Source organism: Anomaloglossus baeobatrachus, chromosome 1 (assembly GCF_048569485.1).
Source record: "Anomaloglossus baeobatrachus isolate aAnoBae1 chromosome 1, aAnoBae1.hap1, whole genome shotgun sequence".
NCBI lineage: Eukaryota > Metazoa > Chordata > Amphibia > Anura > Aromobatidae > Anomaloglossus > Anomaloglossus baeobatrachus.
Genome location: NC_134353.1, coordinates 816,473,677 through 816,496,284, shown reverse-complemented (window position 1 = coordinate 816,496,284; position 22,608 = coordinate 816,473,677). Strand labels below are relative to the sequence as shown.

At 42.6% G+C, this 22,608-nt stretch overlaps 1 protein-coding gene across 1 annotated transcript in view; it reads left to right on the top strand.

Annotated features, from left to right (window-relative positions):
* Nucleotides 1–22,608, top strand: part of LOC142252959 (uncharacterized) — a 250,264-nt gene that overhangs the window by 220,079 nt on the left and 7,577 nt on the right. Inside the window, exons 10-11 of the mRNA XM_075325066.1 lie at nt 8,701–8,859; nt 20,632–20,779. Of these exons, the coding sequence (XP_075181181.1) occupies nt 8,701–8,859; nt 20,632–20,779 (307 nt within the window). The remainder of the gene's footprint in view (nt 1–8,700; nt 8,860–20,631; nt 20,780–22,608) is intronic.

The window sequence follows — 22,608 nt, the reverse complement described above, 5'->3', positions numbered from 1 at the left end:
CTTTTTCTTTAATACCCAGTATAGTACATATCTAAGTAGCATTGTTAAAAGAATGTTACATACAGAAGGTTTACTTCTCCTGCCCTTAAAGGAATCTGTCACCATGCTTTTGCCACCTAGGGTGAGATCAGCATAACATAGGGGCTGAGATCCTGATTCTAGCAATGTGTCACTTACTAAGCTGCTTAGTGTAGTTTTGATAAAATCACCATTTAATGAGCAGGAGATTATCTTTAGAGGACTACTTGGTATGCTGCCAGGTAGTCCACCATATTCATGAGCTCTGTATAACTGCTAGATCTGCAGCAGAGAAAACATTGATTTTATCAAAATGACAGCAAACAGCTCAGTAAGTGACACATCGCTGGAATCAGGGTCTCTGTCTCTACATTATGCTGCTCTCAGATGGGGAGAAAAAACCTGGTGACAGATTCCCTTTAAAGGGGCTTTGTTTGAACAGTTTTTCTGTGCTGACAAAATACAAGTGCTCAGTGCATCTTATAACTTGTTTTCTCTCTGTCTCTGCCCCCTTCTTCTTTCAATGATGGTGCTGGCTTTATAGAGTCAAAGAAGGGTAGAGATTGGTGTAAAACAAGTGGGTGGGAAGTTGCACTTAAATGTTTTGTGATGCCATGGTGCACCAAGCGGGTGTGTTAGTTTGAACAGTCATTCTGTGCTATCAGAGTCCCATTTACACCCCTTTCATTGCCATTAAAGATAATCTGTCACCAGGTTTTTGCCACCTAATCAGAGAGCAGCATAATGTAGGGGCAGAGATCCTAGTTCCAGCAATGTGTCACTTAGACTGCTGCTTAGTGTAGTTTTGGTAAAATCACTGATTAATCAGCAGTAGATTATCATTAGAGGACTACTTGGTGTGCTGCAGGTAGTCCAGCATATTCATGAGCTCTGTATAACTGCTAAATCTGCAGCAGAGAAAACATTGATTTTATCAAAATGGTAGCAAACAGCTCAGTAAGTGACACATCGCTGGAATCCGGGTCTTTGTGTCTACATTATGCTGCTCTCAGATGGGGGGGGGGCAAAAACCTGATGACAGATCCCCTTTAAGCACATAACCATCAACAATGACTGTTAGTTCGTAAATTTTAATTCATGAATTAAAAAATTAAGACGTTAGTAGAAAAATATCATTGTTTTGTGTCACAATTTTCCAAGACCCAAACTGTATAATTTCCTATCTATGGTGTTGTGTGAGGGTTTGTTTTTCTGTGCTCTGCTATGGGATCCGTTGCGGAGGTCGATGGGAGTCGGTCTACATGAGCACTGTCAATTATGTCATTTAAATACTGCTGTCCGCCATTTTTAATGGTTAACAGTAGTGATATAACATAGGTGTGGAGGGAGTTCAGCTCCTGAGCTCCGTCAGCATTTACTTAAAACCTTATGTGCAAAAGGGGTTAATAATATCATTTATGTGCAAATTAGAAGCTGAGATCAGTAACACAGAGATTATAATCTGTTGCTAAAGAGCAGCCGCTATCATTTTCTTCATTGTTTAGGGCTCTTAAAAAGTGAAATTACTAGAATTACAACTGACTACGCAAGGTGCCCCTATAGGGCTGACCGCTATCGCTCTTAATTCCCCCTATGCACATGGAGGAAAACGCTTGTCTCCCAAAGAAACAAAATGATCTAATTTTTTTAACCCCTATAGCCTCATCCTTCTTTCCCGTGACATCTAATGACAAGGAGTAATCTGGAGGCCCCCATACACATTGGATGGTGTGTCAGTCTTGTCAATATTGGCTCATTTGGCAGAATTTAATCTCGTGTGTATGGAGCTTTCTTTATATCTGTGTTGAAAACCCAGTTTAGAGCCTCCATCGTAGATTCCTTTATATTTGCTGAAAAATAGAGGCTCTGACTCCAAAGTGTTTTTTGCCAAAAATCTGGTGTAAAACAGTTATGCAAAAATTTTAGCGACTTATCAAAGTTGTACAAAAATGTTGACTTTTATCATTTTGTAACCAATTTTCTCCAGAAGTGCCACCTGTGCAATAATCATGCTGTGTGATCAGCATCTTGATATGCCAAACCTGTGAGGTGGATGAATTATCTCAGCAAAGGAGAAATGATCACTAACACAGATTTAGACCAATTTGTGAACAATATTTGAGAGTAAAAGGTCTTTTGTGTACATAGAAAAAGTCTTAGATCTTAGAGTGCAGCTCATGAAAAATGGGATCAAAACCAACATTGTTGCATTTATATTTTTGTTCAGTGTATATTACTAGGTGCAGGGACCTTAAAGGGAACCGGTCAACAGTTTTTTGCCCTATAAGCTGCAGCCACCACCAGTGGGCTCTTATACACACCATTCTAACATGCTATATATAGGAGCCCAGGACGCTGTATACAACATAAAAAACACTTCATAATACTCACCTAAACCGGTCGCTGCGGTGGATGTGGCTTAAATGGGCGTCTTCATCCTCTGGTGCCGACGCCTCCTCTCTCGGCCATCTTCGTCCTCCTTCTGAAGCCTGTGTGCATGACATGTCTACGTCATACACACTCGCTGGTCCCATGCATGCACAGTACAATACTTTGATCTGCCCTGCTCAGGACCTGAATGCCGGTAAGTATGTATGACATTGGACGCGTCATGCACCGCGGCTTCAGAAGGATGATAGAGATGGTGACAAAGATGGCTGAAAGATGCGGCGCCGGCACCGAAGGACGAAGACGCCCATTTGACTCACATCCACCGCAGCGACCGGTTTACGTGAGTATGATAACGTGTTTTTTATGTTCTACACAGCGGCCTGGGCACTTATTTATGGCATGTTAGAATGCTATATATAAGAGCCCACTGGTGGTGGCCGCAGCTTATAGGCCGCAAAACTGGTGACAGGTTCCCTTTATATAAAAAGCACCAATCCAGTGCTGAAAAAAAAAGTGCTTTGAGGCATGTGGTGCTTTGAGGCCAGCAACCTCATCAAGACCAGAGTCAACAACGCTGATCTTCATGAAACTAATGTTTCACTTGGGTCTCTAGTTTTCCTTTGAAAAGGAAACAGAGAAACTGTATTATGATCTTAAGGGGTTCTATGAGTGCCAACCATTGGTGTTCGTCTTGCCAGGGATGTGACAAATTGCTCTGCCTTTCTTTTTGAATAAAAGCCACAATGAGGGTGCATGCAGAGCCTTATCCAGCCAACTGTTTTTTTAGTATGAATAGTTAGCACATTGTTTATAAAGCCTCAATATATTCTGCAATGCTTTGCACAGGTTTTTTTATTTTCATCTCCCAACTGGGATCACAATTATATTTTGGTACATCAAGCATATGTACATACATTCAATACTATTACCTTGTGGTGCACACATCTCATAGAAGTGTACAAGAAAGTCGTGCATCTCACTTCACTGCAAAGACTCCCATATACATCAGGTAAAAGTCACTCAAACCTGCAGAAAACCTTATGTGTATGAGGACCTCTGATTCTCTCTGCCAGATAATATTCTGAGTAGAGATTAGTGAACCTTTGGAGATTCGGTTTGTAGGACACTTTCAAACCTTAGATAAGGTTCGGTTTGTGATTCTGACTTGATCCGAACCTTAATGGAAGTAATTGGGAATTTCATGTCTCTGCCAATATGCAGCCATCCATAAACAGAACACTTTTGGGGAGCTTGAGCAAGGTTTTTCATTTTTTGTTGTTTTTTTTGTGTGCACACTGCATCTGATGATGCTGATTTTACCCAAAGTGTGAGCCATCCAAACACTGCACTCGGCTCGCACAGGGCTGAGCATCACACATACCCAAGCACAATGCAGCTCAGTTGAGTGGTTTGCACACGTAATTCATTAGAACTTTCAACCTGAACTTTTTTTTGGGAAATCGGTTTTCGAACCCGAACCACAAACCTCAGATTCGCTCATCTCTAATTCTAAGAAACATGGATCGGATAGTTAGATTTCAAACATCGAATCCTTTTGTTTTCCTGGTAGACAAGCTACTGCCAAGATTGTCTGGCAGAGCTTTTTTCTTCTCTCTCCATTAAAACACATGATATATAGATTTAAGGACAAACAGACAGTAAACAAATAAACATGTAAAGGGGTTTTCCTTCACCATGGAAAGGATTCAGTGATCATTAACCACTGTGGGCTTCCATAGATGTCCAGGCCTTTTTCAAAATTCTCCCACTCCCCAGCGCACTTTTTTTATTTTTTGCAGAATATGCCAAACTGTTGATTTGGGGCACTCCTAACATTTCTGATACCCCTCTGATGGATTTCTTCTCTTTTTTCAGCCTAATGATGGTGTGGTACACTTCCATTGATAACTCCTTTGACCACATGTTGTAAGTTGACAACAACAGCTTCCAAATGTAAATGCTGCACCTAGAATCAGCTCCAGACCTTTTACCTGCTTAATTGATGATGGATTGATGAGGGAATAGCTCATGCAGGCCATTAAAGAGGTTTTGAGATAATTGTCCAATTACTTTTGGTCCCTTGAAAAAGAGGCAGCTACAAATTAAACAGCTATAATTCCTAACCCCTTACTCCAATTAGGATGTGACTGCCCTCCAATTAAGTCTGAGAGTCTGCACTTTCAGCCCATATTGATTATATAATTGCACCTTGAATATGTTTTAGTAAACAGCTAAAACAAAAACTTGTGTCACTGTCCAAATATTTCTTGACCTAAATGTACATAAACTGTGCAGAATCCGGATGATTCTAGACGAGCAATATCCCAAGATAATAAAATGTCACCATAGCAGTTCATATTTCTTTAACTTTTCTTTAATCTAATTTTTTTAGCATTCTGTCATTTAATAAAACTATTAAAAGTTCCTTATTTTAGTAACCTATTTTAGTCTGGAAACTGGATTTATATTTCCTGATGCAGTTTAATATTCCTGCAAATTAGCTATTAACATAGTTTTAATTTCCTGGATAAATGTTTTCTTCTCAGATGTTTCCTCCTAACTAAATGTTTGCTTATGCACAGTTAACGGTCAGGATTCCATTATAATACCCATTTGATTATTTTTAATTTTTATTTTTTTTTAATTCTATTTTGTTTGTATTTTAGGATGTGCTTTAAAAAAAGTTAGGCCTCATTCAGACATCCGTGTTTTTTCACCTAGGCAAAAATATGGTACAAATGTCATTCAAATTTTGGATCCGATTTCTTCAGTGTTTGGTCACTGTCATTTTTTATAATCAGTGATTTTTCACATAAATAATAAAACTTGTCCTTTACATTACAATGTAATCATGGACAGTGCACGAATGGAGCACTGATGCTCTGCATAATTTTTATGGATCCATAGACTTGTATTGGTACTTTTCATCCATGATGCTGGTAAAAAATGGACATGTCCATGCAAAGATCAGGGGGACAAGTACAGAAATAGGGTTATTAAAGGGAACCTGTCAGGTCAAAAAAGCGTTCTGACCTACAAGCAGGAGCATGTGTGAGCTATTAACCCCTTCCTACCCATCCCTGTGTTGTGATATTGTGTAATATGAAAGTAATAAAATACATTTTATTACTTTCATATTCCCTATGTAAATAGCATAGGTCTCTAGCCCCATGGGCGTCTCATCACCCTTTGGACATCTACATACTTTCCATGGTATCACGCTGTGCGACGTCACTTCTGCAGCTTCAGAATATCGCGTGCACGCGCTTACCATTCTCACCGCCTCATCCTGGCGCTTGCTCCTCGGCTTCTGACGCACACTGCGGATGACCGGAACCGCTGGCGCCTTCTAAGCATGTGCAGTGCGCGTCAGAAACCGACCACAAACACCAGGATGACGTGGCGAGAATGGTAAGCACGTGCACGCACGAGATTCTGAAGTAGCGACGGTCACATCGCTGATGTAAATCCATGGTATCACGCCCACAGGGGCGTGATACCATGAAAAGTATGTAGACGCGCACAGGGCTTTGAGACGCCCATGGGGCTAGAGACCTGTGCTATTTACATAGGGAATATGAAAGTAATAAAACATATTTTATTACTTTCATATTACACAATATAACAACACTGGGATGGGTAGGAAGGGGTTAATAGCTCACACAGGCTGCTGCTTGTAGGTCAGAATGCTTTTTTCACCTGACAGGTTCCCTTTAAGTGCATGGAGGGTTTGTAAACAAATTATACAAGGGACCAGATTTGGAGCTAAATTTTGTAAGTGCAAAACAGGAATAGTTACGGTAAATAAGTGAGCTGAGGAGATAGGCCAGACAAAAGAAATGCCTTTTTAGGGCACTCTTAAAACTTCTGGTATTAGGAATCAATCGAATTGTCCTGGGTAATGCCAAAGAATTGGTGCAGCTTACAAGAAGTCTTGGAGACGGGAGTGGGAGGTTCATATTGTACAGGATGTGGGTGGTGCAAAACTGTGGAGGGCTTTGTGGGTGAGAGAGATACATTTATATCGGACTCTGTAGCGTATGGGCGACTAGTGCAATGTCTGGCATAGAGTAGAGGTATCGGTGTAGCGGTTAAAGAGGTATATGATCCTGGCTGCTGAATTTAGGTTGGATTGGAGAGGGAATGGTTTAGCAAGAGGGAGAATTATTAGTAAAGAGTTGCAATAGTCTAGACAAGAATAAGAGTAACAATAAGAATTTTTGCAGAGTCAACAATAAGAAAAGGTCGAATTCTAGATATGTTTTTGAGGTGCAGGTCATATGAATAAGTGAGCGATTGAATGTGGGGAATGAATGGAGAATATGACTCAAATATAACCCCAAAACAGCGGACATACTGCTGGCAATAATGGTAGAACTAAACATGGAAATGGCAATATTTGGTTTAGGAGGGTTAGTAGAGGGAGAAAACATGGAGAGGTTTTTGATTCAGTGTTAGATAATGGGAGGGCATGATGTTAGAGATAGCAGAAAAATAATCACTGGTAATCTGTAAAAAAATTGTTTAAAAGAACAGAGAGTCCTCAGTGGTTGATACCTTTTAATGGCTAACTGAAAAGATGGTAATAATTGCAAGCTTTCGAGACTACTCAGGTCTCTTCATCAGGCATGGTATAACACAAAATCTGAAGAACAGAGAGTCCTCAGTGGTTGATACCTTTTAATGGCTAACTGAAAAGATGGTAATAATTGCAAGCTTTCGAGACTACTCAGGTCTCTTCATCAGGCATGGTATAACACAGCTTTCGAGACTACTCAGGTCTCTTCATCAGGCATGGTATAACACACCATCTTTTCAGTTAGCCATTAAAAGGTATCAACCACTGAGGACTCTCTGTTCTTTTAAACAATTTTTTTATCTCTACTGGCTAACACGGTACAAAGATATATTTTACTTGTATGGTAATCTGTAGTAATGCAGGGTGATGTCAGGAGACAATATGTATACTTGTGTTGTCATCAGCATATAGATGGTGCTGAAAACAAATGTACTCAGTTTGTCCAATAGGGGCAGTATATAAGGAGAAGAGGAGGGGGCCTAGGTCTGAACCCTGAGGAACTCTGACAGTAAGGGGAAGAGGAGCCAGAGAGGTAGGAGGAGAACCAAGAGAGAGAGGTACATAGTGAGGAGGAGCTGGGGATTCACAGTGTCAAATGCTGCACAGAGACCCAGGAGGTTCAACAGGGAGCAGTAACAATTACATTTCGCTGTTAGTAGATCATTACAGACTTTAGTAAGGGTAGTTTTAATATCGTGTAAGGAGCAGAAACCGAATTGTAAAGAGGCAAAATCGGATTATCTGAGAGATAGCGGATTAGCCAGGAGTGGAACAAATGTTCCAGAAGTTTAGAAATGAAGAAGAGATTAGTAGTTAGCAGTACTAAAGGCCAATAGTTAATAGTGTAGTTCTGGTCGATGGGCAGACTCGAAGATACCCAGTTGGACCTGCCGATCCTTGGTATCTGCGTGTTAACCCATCAGTACTGATAACCCCATATCTGCAGGTTACTTGCATTTGGGGATGTGTAAGGTTCCCTTTAATTTACCATTGTTTTAACATACACGTAAAGACCCTTGAGGGAAGGTGATAATAAAAACCTCAGCTGGAGAACCCCTATTTCTTATTCTATTATAGAAGTAAGATATTAATATAATTTTCATTTTTAATATAGTTTGTTGGTCATTGCTTCATATATCTACCATCTAGCATGCCATAAAATATATGAGAATGCAGTTCCAGTGATTTGGTGCTTACTGAAGGACCAATATATGTCCACATCATTTTGCACATTTTCCACATTACAAAATAATCATCCAAAATATGACAACATATTTGAATGAAATAGTGTGTTGAGCATGTTGCATACACAGCACTCCGCACTTCTGCTATGGTGGCCTGTGAGTGACTAATTCGTGTAATTCCATATCAGCCAGGGATGATCCCTTCTGTATAAATACATCTAGACAGCTTGGAATAGAAAATGTAAGAGAATATTTTTATAGAAACCACACACATATTGATGTAAGTGTCTGGGATGCTCTCTCGTCGATGCGATGTTTAGTTGTAAATGGTGGTAAAACATGGGGCACATGAGGCGAGCTCTAAACATTTACCTAACCAAATTGTCAGTGCTTTGATTTCCATTCATGTTTATGACTTATTAATTCCCCATATATTATCTGTTTATTCAGCTTGTTTCCACCTGGGTTTTATTGGAGAAGATGCTTTCTTGGTTTCCACCAGTTGACTTTATTATGTTTGTGTTACAGGCAAAACTGGAGTGTTCTGTGAGCCAGGAATTTACTGTGGAGAATGTTCTCGCTGTGTTGCCAGCATTTCCCAAAGGTGCTCCTCAGCAGCGAGCTAAGAGGGCGGCTGAAGCATTAGTGAAAGCCGCCAATTACTCCAGACTAATGGCAGTGCAACAGGTATCTTGACGGTTACTCTAGCACAATGATCCAATCATCTATTCATTGTATAGGGCTTCGCCATTGATCTGCTTTCTGTTACGTGTGAAGTAAAACTATTATTATAACCAGCTGTTCTGAAGTCTTCCGAGCTTTCACGGAGTCCGGCTTCTCCTAGGACAAGGAAATAGCTGCTCCATTATGCCTTATTACATGGATACAAGCACATGATCCTGGAAAACCAAGTCCAAAGAAAGCACCTTCAAAAGGGGCTGCGAAATTCATTTAACACTTTGCATACCTAAATGCACCCTCTGTTAAGACATTATTCTTAAATGTGGATTATCTCTGTCCTTTCATTATCACACTCTAAGCTTTCTAAAATACGGCTGCTTATTAAAGGGAATTTGTCCTCAGATTTTTCTTTGTAATATGACAGTACCATAAAGTTAGGACTGAGATCCTGATTCCAGTGACGTATCACTTAGGGGTACTTCACACACAGCGAGATCGCTACTGAGATCGCTGCTGAGTCACGGTTTTTGTGACCTCATTAGCGATCTCGCTGTGTGTGACACTGAGCAGCGATCTGGCCCCTGCTGTGAGATCGCTGCTCGTTACACACTGCCCTGGTTCGTTTTTTTATTGTTGCTCTCCCGCTGAAAAGCACACATCGCTGTGTGTGACAGCGAAAGAGCAACAATCCTGAATGTGCAGGGAGCAGGAGCCGTCGTCTGACAGCCTGCGGTAAGCTGTAACCAGGGTAAACATCGGGTAACCAAGGTGGTTACCCGATATTTACCTTCGTTACCAGCCTCCGCAGCTCTCACGCTGCCAGTGCCGGCTCCTGCTCCCTGCACACGCTAAGCTAAGCGGTGTGCTCTGTTAACTAAGTTAAACATCGGGTAACCATACCCGATGTTTACCTTAGTTACCAGTGTCCGCAGCTTCCAGACGCCGGCTCCGTGCAAGCGCAGCGTCGCTTGCACATCGCTGCTGGCTGGGGGCTGGTCGCTGGTGAGATCTGCCTGTTTGACAGCTCACCAGCGACCATGTAGCGATGCAGCAGCGATCCTGACCAGGTCAGATCGCTGGTGGGATCGCTGCTGCGTCGCTAAAGTGTGACGGTACCCTTAGTATCCTGGGTGCAGCAGATATGATAGTCACAGTTTTTTCATTTCAGGTCTAGCTGAGATTAGTTTTTGAGCTGTCTAAAACCCTCTCCACAACTCAGATCCCTGTGTACATTATGTAATGGCAGAGAGCTTCTAATCAGTGCTGGCGGCGTGATTGAATTACCCTGCACATGGCCAGTTGTCCTGTAATGATAATCTGCTGATAAAATACTGATTGTACTGAAAAAGCAAAACACAGCTCAATAAATGACACCGCCCTGGAATCAGACGCTCTGCTCCTACATTATGGTGCATTCAGATTACATAGCGAAAACCTTGTTACAGATTCCCTTTAATTCCTACTGGAATCTACAGTAATTATGTACTATTCAGTGATGCAGTTGTTGGGTGTCAGTGAATTATCATGGCAGCCAGAGACCTAATAAAAGTTCACAGTTCAGGGAACATGTCACGTGAAAAAACACAGATACCTGTTTAATCTCCAGGTACCTGTTTAGTTTGCATGTTAATAGCAGTTGGAACCTGCACATCGAACCCTGCAGCTGGAAGGTAAAGACCATTAATCCTCACAGCAGTGGTCGGGTTCAGTCACCGCTTTTTCTATGGAGAACAGCAGCTGTAAACCACTCCCCCCCCTTCCCACGCTGACTGACAGCCTCCTCTAATGATGAGCAGCTTTCAATCCATGCGTGGGGTTCAGTTACAGACTACGTTCTTGATACACAAAGTGGTCACTGAACCTGCACCAGCACCACCCCATTGACTGAAACCATAGGGCTGCCGGGAGGACTGAAGGTTATTGCCTCGAGACTCGATATGCAGGCGCTGTGCAGGTTCTAAATGCTATTAACCTGCAGATTAACCACTTATTTGCAAGTTAAAGGGAACTTGTCACCAGGATTTTCCGTTATGAGCTCCGGCCACCACCAGTAGGCTTTTATATACAGTATTCTAGAGTACTGTATATAAGAGCCCAGGCCGCTCTGTATAAGGCCGGTTTCAGACGTCCGTGTTTAATCAGGTACCAGTCACACGCATGGTTATGGTCACACATGTGTCATACGTGTGTCACATGTGTGTCAGACGTGTGTCACACGTGTGACATCCGTGTTTGCATACGCGTGACACGTACGGGGTAAAACACGTGTCTCTGCAATGAAAAGATGTTCTATACCTGTATCCAGTGATGCTGTCTTCTGCTCTGCTGCCTCCCGCTCCTAACCCCCGCTCATTATTTTCATTGATTATTCACTGCCCGAGGATTTGGAAGTCGGACATAGCATTGCGAGGACAGCGCCGGACAGCACAGCCAAGGACACCACCGCCGGGGACATCGCTGGTGACAGGTGAGTATACAGCAGTTTGTACAGTGACATCCAGGGGGTCATCGGAGTTCCCAATGAACTCTCATGAACCCCTGGAAGTCACAATCGTGACACTCGCTGTAGCGCAGTTGTCGCAGGGGGGTCATCAGGAGGTCATCAGAGTTCATTGGGAAATCCGATGACCTCCTTGATGTACCTGCACAAACACAGCTGGCAGGATACTCACCTGTCACTAGCGATGTCCCCAGCGAGGCGGTCCTCGGCAATGTTGTCCTTGGCGGTGCTGTCTCCAGCGCTGTCACCGCGATGCCCCTGCTCCCTGCTCCTCAGTGCAGTGAATAATCAATGAAAATAATGAGCAGGGGTCAGGAGCATCACTGGATACAGGTAAATATAGAACATCTTTTTAGTTAAAATCCTGTGTTTTCTCCGGTCCGTGTCACACTGATGTCACACGGATCACATCAGTATGCGGTCTGTGTGACACCCGTGCTGCCGGAGAAAAAACGGACGCATCTCCGTGTGAAATAGCGGGGCCACACGGTCCGTGTGAGTACACAATATGCGCAGGACCGCAATGCCGGCCTATGTGGATGACATAGGATGTGTCATCCACAGGGGCCTCTGAAAGTGGATGGCATTCCCACAAGATGGAGGAGGCACCAGACCCGCGACCAGCGATGCCCATCAGACTGGATCGCCCCCTAGGTGAGTATAATGAAGGTGTTTTTTATGTTCTACAGAGTAGCCTGGGCTCTTGTATATAGCATTTTGGAATGTGTATATATGGGCGCACTGGTGGTGGCCACAGCTCATAAGGGAAAATCCTGGTGACAAGTTCTTAATAGCATTTTTTTTTTCACATGACCAGTTTACTTTAATAATATGCTCAAAGGTCAATATACAGGAATCTGAAAGTATTTCTTTGTATTGATTGTACTAGAAATTAGGTGATTACAGGTTTAAGTACCCTAGGAGGACTTAAAATGCAGAACATGTAAAAATATACTGTATGTATAAAAATACATAAAAAATTAAAACATTCTTTTTTCATATTCTATAAATAAGAGAATAATAAAACAAATAATAAATAAATTTAGCATTTGTAGCATTTGTGAACACTGTAGAAATAAAAGTCGCTCATATAGAGAATTTAAACCCAGTTAGTTTTTAAAGAAAAACAATTATCTGAATTGGTGTTTCTGTAATTATACTGACCCACAGAATGAGAGGGGAGCCAGCACGATCTGAAAATGGCATGCATCATATAAAAAGTGCAAATTCACAGATTTATTCCAACTGTACTGTAATATAAATGAGATTTTTAGCAAATAATTGATCAATTCTTTGAGCCACCCCTGCCAACGTCACGGCAAATCTCAATAGGGGGGTCCTACTCTATATTCTGTATTTCATGTGCCATGCGGCCTCCTAGATAAAGTTAAAAGCAGAACCATAATGGAGCACACATACCTGTAACCTGTATATGTAACCGCTTCTATGTTGCAAAAGAGGCAATTGTGGATAGAGTCCAGCCCAGGTCCCAGCATGTGGAGCAAGCTCTACACATACCAGGACTATATCAGAACTGACCCTCCCAGTGCCAGACAGCAACCATTGATAAAGGCGGACCAGATCCAAGTATGGTGCTTAATTAGCAATGCCTGTGGAAAGGGTGAGGCAACTGAATGTGTACAGCTACCAACAGGAGGAATATATTGCAAACCAAGATCAGGCGTGCATAGCATGGTGGTGACCAGCCACCAGACATTTGTAGCATAACTACAACCAAACAGAGAGAGAGGGGAGCCAGCACGATCTGAAAATGGCATGCATCATATAAAAAGTGCAAATTCACAGATTTATTCCAACTGTACTGTAATATAAATGAGATTTTTAGCAAATAATTGATCAATTCTTTGAGCCACCAGTGCCAACGTCACGGCAAATCTCAATAGGGGGGTCCTACTCTATATTCTGTATTTCATGTGCCATGCGGCCTCCTAGATAAAGTTAAAAGCAGAACCATAATGGAGCACACATACCTGTAACCTGTATATAGCCGCTTCCATGTTGCAAAAAAGGCAATTGTGGATAGAGACCAGCCCAGGTCCCAGCATGTGGAGCAAGCTCTACACATACCAGGACTATATCAGAACTGATCCTCCCAGTGCCAAACAGCAACCATTGATAAAGGCGGACCAGATCCAAGAATGGTGCTTAATTAGCATTGCCTATGGAATATATATATATATATATATATATATATATATAACCGCTTCTTTTATTATAGTACAGTTGGAATAAATCTGTGAATTTTCACCTTTTATATGATGCATGCCAATTTCAGATCGTGCTGGCTCCTTTTTCTCTGTTATAACTAGTTATGGTACAATTTCTGGTGACTGACCATCACCATACCATGCACGCCTGATTTTGGTTTGCAATGTATTCCTCCTGTTGGTAGCTGTTCAGATTCAGTTACCTCACCCCTTTCCACAGGCAATGCTAATTAAGCACCATTCTTGGATCTGGTCCGCCTTTATCAATGGTTGCTGTTTGGCACTGGGAGGATCAGTTCTGATATAGTCCTGGTATGTGTAGAGCTTGCTCCACATGCTGGGACCTGGGCTGGTCTCTATCCACAATTGCCTTTTTTGCAACATGGAAGCGGCTATATACAGGTTACAGGTATGTGTGCTCCATTATGGTTCTGCTTTTAACTTTATCTAGGAGGCCGCATGGCACATGAAATACAGAATATAGAGTAGGACCCCCTATCGAGATTTGCCGTGACATTGGCAGGGGTGGCTCAAAAAATTGATCAATTATTTGCTAAAAATCTCATTTTTTTTTTTATTATAGTACAGTTGGAATAAATCTGTGAATTTTCACTTTTTATATGATGCATGCCAATTTCAGATCGTGCTGGCTCCTTTTTCTCTGACCCACAGAATGAAGTTCTGCACATGGTAATAGAAAAAGGAAAATGTCATTTTGTTTTTTTTCTTTCTATTCCGCCTCACACAGATTTTTTTCCCCCCATTTTCTCATTAGTACATTGTTATTGGTACCAATGTTAAATTAAGTAGCGGCAATAAAGAATATAACTTTTCCAACAAAAACAAAAAAAACAACAAGGCCTTACGTGGCTATGCTAAAAGAAATAAAAAGAAAAAAACTCTTGTGAGGTTGGAATGAATAAACAGAAGTGATGAAATAAAAATGGCCTGGTCATGAAGGGGTAAAGATACAAGCTGCATTGTGAAATGTATTTATCCAGACTTAAAGGGGTGGGTCACCCATATTTTTTTATTTTCTAGATCGATATTATATTGAGAAACAATGTTTCTCTCAAATACCTGATGTTGGCAATAGTGCCTGTGAGAGGCGCTATTGCAGACCGCTGTTCCCTGCTCCGTGACCCCCGGGCTCCGTGACCTCAGGGATCCGGTGATGTCACGTCAAGTTCCTGACACCGCGGCTGGCCGCAGTGTCTGTGAGTGATGGCCTGTGGGCGGAGTTTAACCACTCGTCACAGTCCATCTGCTCCCTCCAGAGCACTGAAAGCAGGAGACACACTGGGCTGTGATGAGTGGTGAATCACCACCCACAGCCCAGTGACTCAGGAAGACTGCGACCAGCCGCAGTGATGTGACGTGTCCGGAACTTGACGTGACGTCACCGGATCCCTGAGGTCACGGAGCTCAGGGGTCACGGAGCGGGGAGCAGCGGTTTGCAATAGCGCCTCTCACAGGCACTGTTGCCAACATAAGATATTTGAGAGAATCATTGTTTCTCAACATATTATCGATCTAGAAAATAAAAAATTTGGGTGAACCACCCTTTTAATTTATCTTGCGCTTCAGGAAATTTCTTGTTAAAGTAGAACCTTGGCGGGTCCTCCGTGTCACTGTATTGCTGAATTTCCTCTATTCCATTAAAATTGTTCTTTTACTCTTAGAAAAATCATCCCTTTCCAAAAAAGACAGAAATATTCATTATATTTTACATCTACGCTTTATTGCTCCATTTCTCTCTGGTTTTCACGTTTACGTAGATTTTGCAGTGATAGTTATTGTATATAATCCGGCCTTCCCGGACATTGCTATTTGTCAGCTAGCCTGGTAAACATGTGAATTGCAGACCTTACTGCACACGCTGTCACTAAGATGAAAATGTGACAGATATTTATATGTGGAAATAAAATAGTATTTTTCCTGCTCGCTGCAGGTGTTTGTTTTAGGATACATAGCGCGGTGGAATCATTCCACATCTATTTTTTTGCTGACAGCGGGGAAGCCGGACCCAGCTGTGCTTATGAATCTTTTTGAAAATAAATACCGTCTCGCTGCCAGGGCTCCAAAATCCTTTGTTTGAAAAATTAGACCCATGGTTTTCCATCTTGTAACATACTAGGTTTTATGAATAATTTTATCCTTTAACTATTTATCACTGTTTAACGAAAAATCTGTTCTTTTGTTTATAGCATTAATTTTTGATTAATGTCACACAAAAAGCCTTTGATCACAGACTTAGACGTATTGATCCTATGTGTTCTTTTGATAGTGAACCCCGTCTGTACTTTATAGATTTGTTTTTGCTGCCATTAGTCTTTTGTAGGTTTTCAATTAGAATTTAGCTACCAAGACATGTCATAAAAATGTTATTCTCACCCTGCTGTTACATATCCGGTATCATCTTCACACCTTGACTAACACTTAAAGTGACTCTCCACCCTTGCACTGATATTTTGACTATACATTAGGATTATTATTATTATTATTTATTATTATTTATTATAACACCATTTGTTCCATGGCGCTTTACAAGTGAAATGGGTATATATAAAAACTAGTACAATAATCATGAACATTACAAAACTGACTGGTACAGGAGGAGAGAGGTCCCTGCCCACGAGGGCTCACAGTCTACAGGGGATGGGTGAGGATACAATAGGGGAGGGTAGAGCTGGTCATGCAGCAGTATAGCGGACTGAGGGTAACTGCAGGTTCTAGGCTTGTCGGAAGAGGTGGGTCTTCAGGGTCCTTTTGAAGCTTTCCATGGTAGGTGAGAGTCTGATATGTTGGGGTAGAGAGTTTTAGAGTATGGGGGAGGCGCGGGAGAAATCTTGTATGCGATTGTGGGAAGAAGAGAATACATTCATTATGTTTATTTACTATAGCTAGTTCTCTCCGTTTACCTTCCACTGAGACCTGTGTTCTGGTCCTCCTGAAGCCAAGATGTCCACTGGAGGGACATAGGGAGCAGTGGTAAGTCTGGACCACGTTTTCATAGTTTGGGCAGGGAGGGCATGGATCGGACTCACTCCTTTGCTTCTCATGCCAAAGTGGTGGCCGTCTGAAGGAAGACCGGAACATTCGTCTCAACAAAAGAGATAGCAGGAGGCAAACAGAGGGTATCAGGTAAGGAGATTGTACATATCTAATGTATAGTCACTCTTCATTGCCAGCGTGGAGTCACTTAAAGGATTGAAATCCGCTTTGTGACCAGCCGATCACATGACTTAAAGTTTCTGACTCACTTAGCCATCCTTTTTTATTGTCAGAAAAAGTTCCATCTATCTATACCTATTCCCTGCAATAGCCATGGCAAGTTTATTATGTGCACCATTTAAAAAATTAAGGGTGCATCTTATGCCAATCATGAATCACCCTTAAGGCCCCGTCACACTAAGCAACATCACTAGCAACATCGCTGCTAACGAACAACTTTTGTGACGTTGCTAGCGATGTTGCTGTGTGTGACATCCAGCAACAACCTGGCCCCTGCTGTGAGGTCGTTGGTTGTTGCTGAATGTCCTGGGCCATTTTTTAGTTGTTGATGTCCCGCTGTGAAGCACAGATCGCTGTGTGTGACAGCGAGACAGCAACAACTAAATGTGCAGGCAGCAGGAGCCGGCTTCTGCGGAGGCTGGTAACCAACGTAAACATCGGGTAACCAAGAAGCCCTGTCCTTGGTTACCCGATATTTACCTTTGTTACCAGCCTCCGCCGCTCTCACTGTCAGTGCCGGCTCCTGCTCTGTGCACATGTAGCTGCAGCACACATCGGGTTAATTAACCCGATGTGTGCTGTAACTAGGAGAGCAAGGAGCCAGCGCTAAGCATTGTGCGCTGCTCCCTGCTCTGTGCACATTTAGCTGCAGCACACATCGGGTAATTAACCCGATGTGTGCTGTAACTAGGAGAGCAGGGAGCCAGCGCTCAGTGTGCGCTGCTCCCTGCTATCTGCACGTGTAGCTCCGTGCGGTGGTAACCAAGGTAAATATCGGGTTGGTTACCCGATATTTACCTTAGTTACCAAGCGCAGCATCTTCCACGCGGCGCTGGGGGCTTGTCACTGGTTGCTGGTGAGCTCACCAGCAACTTGTGTAGCGACGCTCCAGCGATCCCTGCCAGGTCAGGTTGCTGGTGGGATCGCTGGAGCGTCGCAGTGTGACATCTCACCAGCAACCTCCTAGCAACTTACCAGCGATCCCTATCGTTGTTGGGATCGCTGGTAAGTTGCTTATTGTGACTGGACCTTTAGTTTGGATGATTAAATATATAAAATTTAATGCATCTCATCACAACGTCTGCCACGTTATCGTCTATTTACCGATGAAAAACTTATGATCATGAGCATGGGGGAACATTTAGAAGTCTTATTGTGCTACATTTCTGCACTAATTTGTGCCAAAAAAACAGCACCATATTAATTATGTGTTTTAAACACTTTTCCAACTCCTTTAAAAAGAAGCATGGTTTATCCGAAAAGCGCCCCGGTTGAGATACATTACTGTGTGCCAAAATTTAATCCACATAATGTCAATAATTTTTACAACTGAGTAAACCAACTGATAAGTAGTGTAAATTTAAACTAGTCTACCTAAAACTGAACCAAATTTATCCAAAATTATGAGCCACTTTCAAAAATTAGTCAGGTTAAGTAAATTAGCCATGTGGTGTTAATTTTTTATTTATTGCCTTTTTGCTCCACCTTCTATGATATTTTAGCAACTGCTTCGCTGGAATTGTTTCCTTAAAGGGAATTTGTCAGGGATGTGTCACTTGCTCAACACCTTACTGTAGTTTCAATGCAGTCAGTGTTTTCTCAGCAGGAGATTATCACTGCCAGGCTAGGCTAATTTGGGTAACCCCACCCCCACTTTTGATTGGTGGCTTGTTGACCATGTACAATGTACTGAGTAAGTTGCCAATCAGAGGTGTGTGCAAGGTTACACACAGCTCAGGATTCTGAGCACAGCTACAACTACAGCCGGGAAAGCTTCGATTTTATCAAAACTGCACCAAGCAGTCCAGTAAGTGACACATTGTTGGAATCGGAGTCTCTGCCCCTACATTATGCAACTCTCCAATTAATTACATAGAAAAAAGCCTGTTGCAGATTCCCTTTAAAGAGACCAGCTGAGTATGGTGTTTTACAAGTGATGCTCCTTGAGAGAAAAGAATGCAAATTAGCTCTCTCACAGAATGAAATAAACTATCTTTATTTTTGCAAAAGATTTGCATACGTCTCAGGAGCTCTGCAGAAATGTAGAGCTTGTGCTTCTACGCATGCAGAGGTTTATCCACAAAAATCCCATTTACTCATTGCTCCTTGCACCAAACACCCCGGTCGGTATTCACTGATGCTTTTTCAGTCAACTTTTTTCACAGGGATCTGATGTTGGCAAAATCTATGTAATAATCACATTATGTCAGTGTCCTGGTGGTCCTAATAAACTCTCCACCACGTTTATAGGGAGCTATGAATGCAAGCTATTAGAGACCCGTGATTTCTTTTCTAAAATGTGTTATGGTGTTGTTCTTTCACAAGATATTGAGGATCTCTCCTAAGGGGCACTTTGCACACTACGACAACGCAAGCCGATGCTGCAATGCCGAGTGCGATAGTCCCCGCCCCCGTCGCAACTGCGATATCTTGTGATAGCTGCCGTAGCGAACATTATCGCTACAGCAGCTTCACATGCACTTACCTGCCCTGCGACGTTGCTCTGGCCGGCGAACTGCCTCCTTCCTAAGGGGGCGGGCCGTGCGGCATCACAGCGATGTCACACGGCAGGCGGCCAATAGAAGCGGAGAGGAGGAGATGAGCGGGACGTAAACATCCCGCCCACCTCTTTCCTTCCTCATTGCAGCCGGGACGCAGGTAAGGCGATGTTCCTCGCTCCTGCGGCTTCACACACAGCGATATGTGCTGCCGCAGGAACGAAGAACAACATCGTAACATCGGTCCTTCCGAAATTATGGAAATGACCAACGCTACATCGATCATACGATTTCGAAGCTTTTGCGCTCGTTAATCGTAGTAAAAAGGATTCACATACTGCGATGTCGACAGCGACGCCGGATGTGCGTCACTTTCGATTTGACCCCACCGACATCGCAGCTGCGATGTCATAGTGTGCAAAGTACCCCTAAGAATAAGTCATCAATGTCAGATAGATGGGGGGTTGACACCTGGTAACCCCACTGATCGGGTATTATTACTTACATCGACAGATAGATGTAGACACATTGAACAGCGATGAACTTCACAACTCCTGCTGGGTACTGCAGATCAGCTTTTATTCAGGAGAATTAGAGATTTCTCCAGTACACAGTGGCATTCACCACACGTTGAATAGAGCTGTGCAATGTTAAAGGTAATTTGTCAGCAGGTTTTTGCTACCTCATCTGAAAGCAGCATGATGTAGGCAACGAGACCCTGAATCCAATCACTTAAATTATTGGGTGCAGCCGTTCTCACACAATCAGAATTTTTAGATTCAGCCATTAGCAGAGCTGAGAAGGCTCCCCCGCCCACACCAGGCTCTCAATAGAGACACTACATTGACCGTGAGGTGTCAATCACAGCAGGGGGGCGTGATGTACTGCCCTGCACATGACATTATAGTCTGAGCAGTGATAAGGTCGCTGCTTAAACAAATATAGCAAATAAACAAACGCATTGGACCTTGACAAGATAGGCATCCAGGAATTTCCCTTAATCCTAGCAGCATGCTGGCTTCAGCTTACATAGCAAAAACCTACTGACCGATTCCCTTTAAGTGTTTATATCCACTGCCAAAACTAATTTCAGCTGATCTGTGGGGGTGTCGGTATCTGACCCCTACCCGATCTGTTATTCATGACGTTTTCTGAGAATAGGCCATAAATATCTTCTGTCCGGACAACCTTATTGATCAATAATGACTTTATCATTATGTGTATTAACTCGTCTCAAACACTTGTGCGGTGCTGGCCGCAATTGTTGAAGCAATGAGATGTCTTGTCATTCTGTCTGTTTGTGACCTTTGTCTTCTAGATCCATGCCCTGGAAGCTGAACTTGATTTCCACCGGGGTATCTACAACCTACAAGTTCAGTACACACAAGCTCTTTTCCAAGGGATAAAACAAGCTTATCATAATTTTCAAGAAAATGTTGTGGCGGTTGTTTGTTCTCCACTGAAAGGTTAGTGAGACATAAAAATAGCATTTGCACATCCAGCCGACACGTGTCAGGATAACTTGGTGACTGTTATTAGTTTTTACCCTTTAGAAAGAACTGTGTGCTCTTAGTAGGCAAGGAAAATATACGGTGAATGTTTTGGTAATATATTTAGCTTTGACATTTTTAGATGCTTTTCTTTGAAGCTTTAACATTTTGCATTCTGGATTTTTTAACTGATAAACTAATTTCCTGTAATCCGGCATCTGTTACATTCAGAAATTCTTATAATCTGGCGCAAAACTACAGCATGATTTAAAGATGGCACAATGTGTAAATCTAGAATATCTGAGCACAAGTTGCCGGTATGTGTTTCAATAGTAGCTTCATTTGGTTTATGGCCCTGGAAGCTCCAAACATAGTGTAAATTATCCAAAAATGGCACTGAACATGATTACAAACTCACTCTTTCACCTTTAAAGTGAATTTCAGTTTAGGTCTAACATTCTGTGAGTAACGTGGTTGTCCAAAAAAGCAGACAGGCATCAATACATCAAAATAATTGACTAATATATACAGTAGTACACTTACTTTTGGAGCCCTTATATTTTAGTGTTGTGTCCCTGATGCTCTCTGCTGTTCTTCTCTTTTCTTGGCTGCTGCACTTCTTGTGCCATAAACAGGATGTCAGTGCTGCAACCAAGATGAAAAAAAGCCTACTGGCGAGCATCAGGGATGCGACACTGGAATGGCAGGAAGTAAAATGGTAAGTATATACCCTGTTTTTCCAAACCTGAAAAATAATAATAGATTCATAGACACTTCAATAATGTAGTGTCCATGTATCTAAAATAAAAGTTAAGGAATACTGCAGGAGACTTCATTATAGAAAGCAGACACCCCCAAAGGAGAGAAGACCTCACAATCATACTCCCCACACACATCAGATCGCCACACAGACACACATCAGATCGATCACACACATAGTGACACACATATCACACACACAATCACACACAAGATCACATACACAATCTCACACAGATCACATACACAAATCTGGCCGGCAGAGAATCCTGGGATGCAGTGCGGTGGAACGCATAGGACCTGTGTGGAGACATACCCCCATGTCATGTCAGTGGGTGCTCTCGTCCGCTGGCCTGGCCACCTTTAGAAAGACAGCATGGCCCAGGGCTCATCCCAACTGAACGCCGACCTCCTTAACCGTAGGTGGAACACTACTCAGACAACACAGTGTGAGGGAATCACAATATTAAGACTTTATTGGATCCCCAAGCAATTAACGGCACATAACACATAACCAGCAAAACACGCAAATGTAACAGGCAACAGAGTCTCACCCTTCCGCTGGCTCACAAGGGATTAGAAGGTCCGTGCCTCAGAGCTTCCAGGGCTACTTACTCCAATCCAGCAGCACCCCGCTTTTGGCGGGCACCCACCGAAACTGGAATAATGCCAGATGTAGGAAGCTGGCTGAGGTCTGCAAATTCTGTAGCCAGGTGACCAAATTGTCCCAACCTGGGTTTCTTCCGTAAGTAGTCTCTGGTGTGATGATATATTCCTGGCAGCCGGAGTCGAAATCCCTAGACTGTGGATATGGTCTCCAATCGGAATCGAAGTCCCTAGATTGAAGCCATGTAGCCAAGTGATCCTGTAGTCAGAGCCAAAGTCCCTAGACCGAGTCCACAAGGCATCGTGGTTCTGATCCCCTAGCCAGCTCCTAAGAGCTTAGACTGGATCATACAACATCCATCAACTACCTGGTGACTCCAAGAAGTCACCTTTTATAGCCATAACCTTCCCTTAGGATATCCTGTGCCCTTATCGGATTG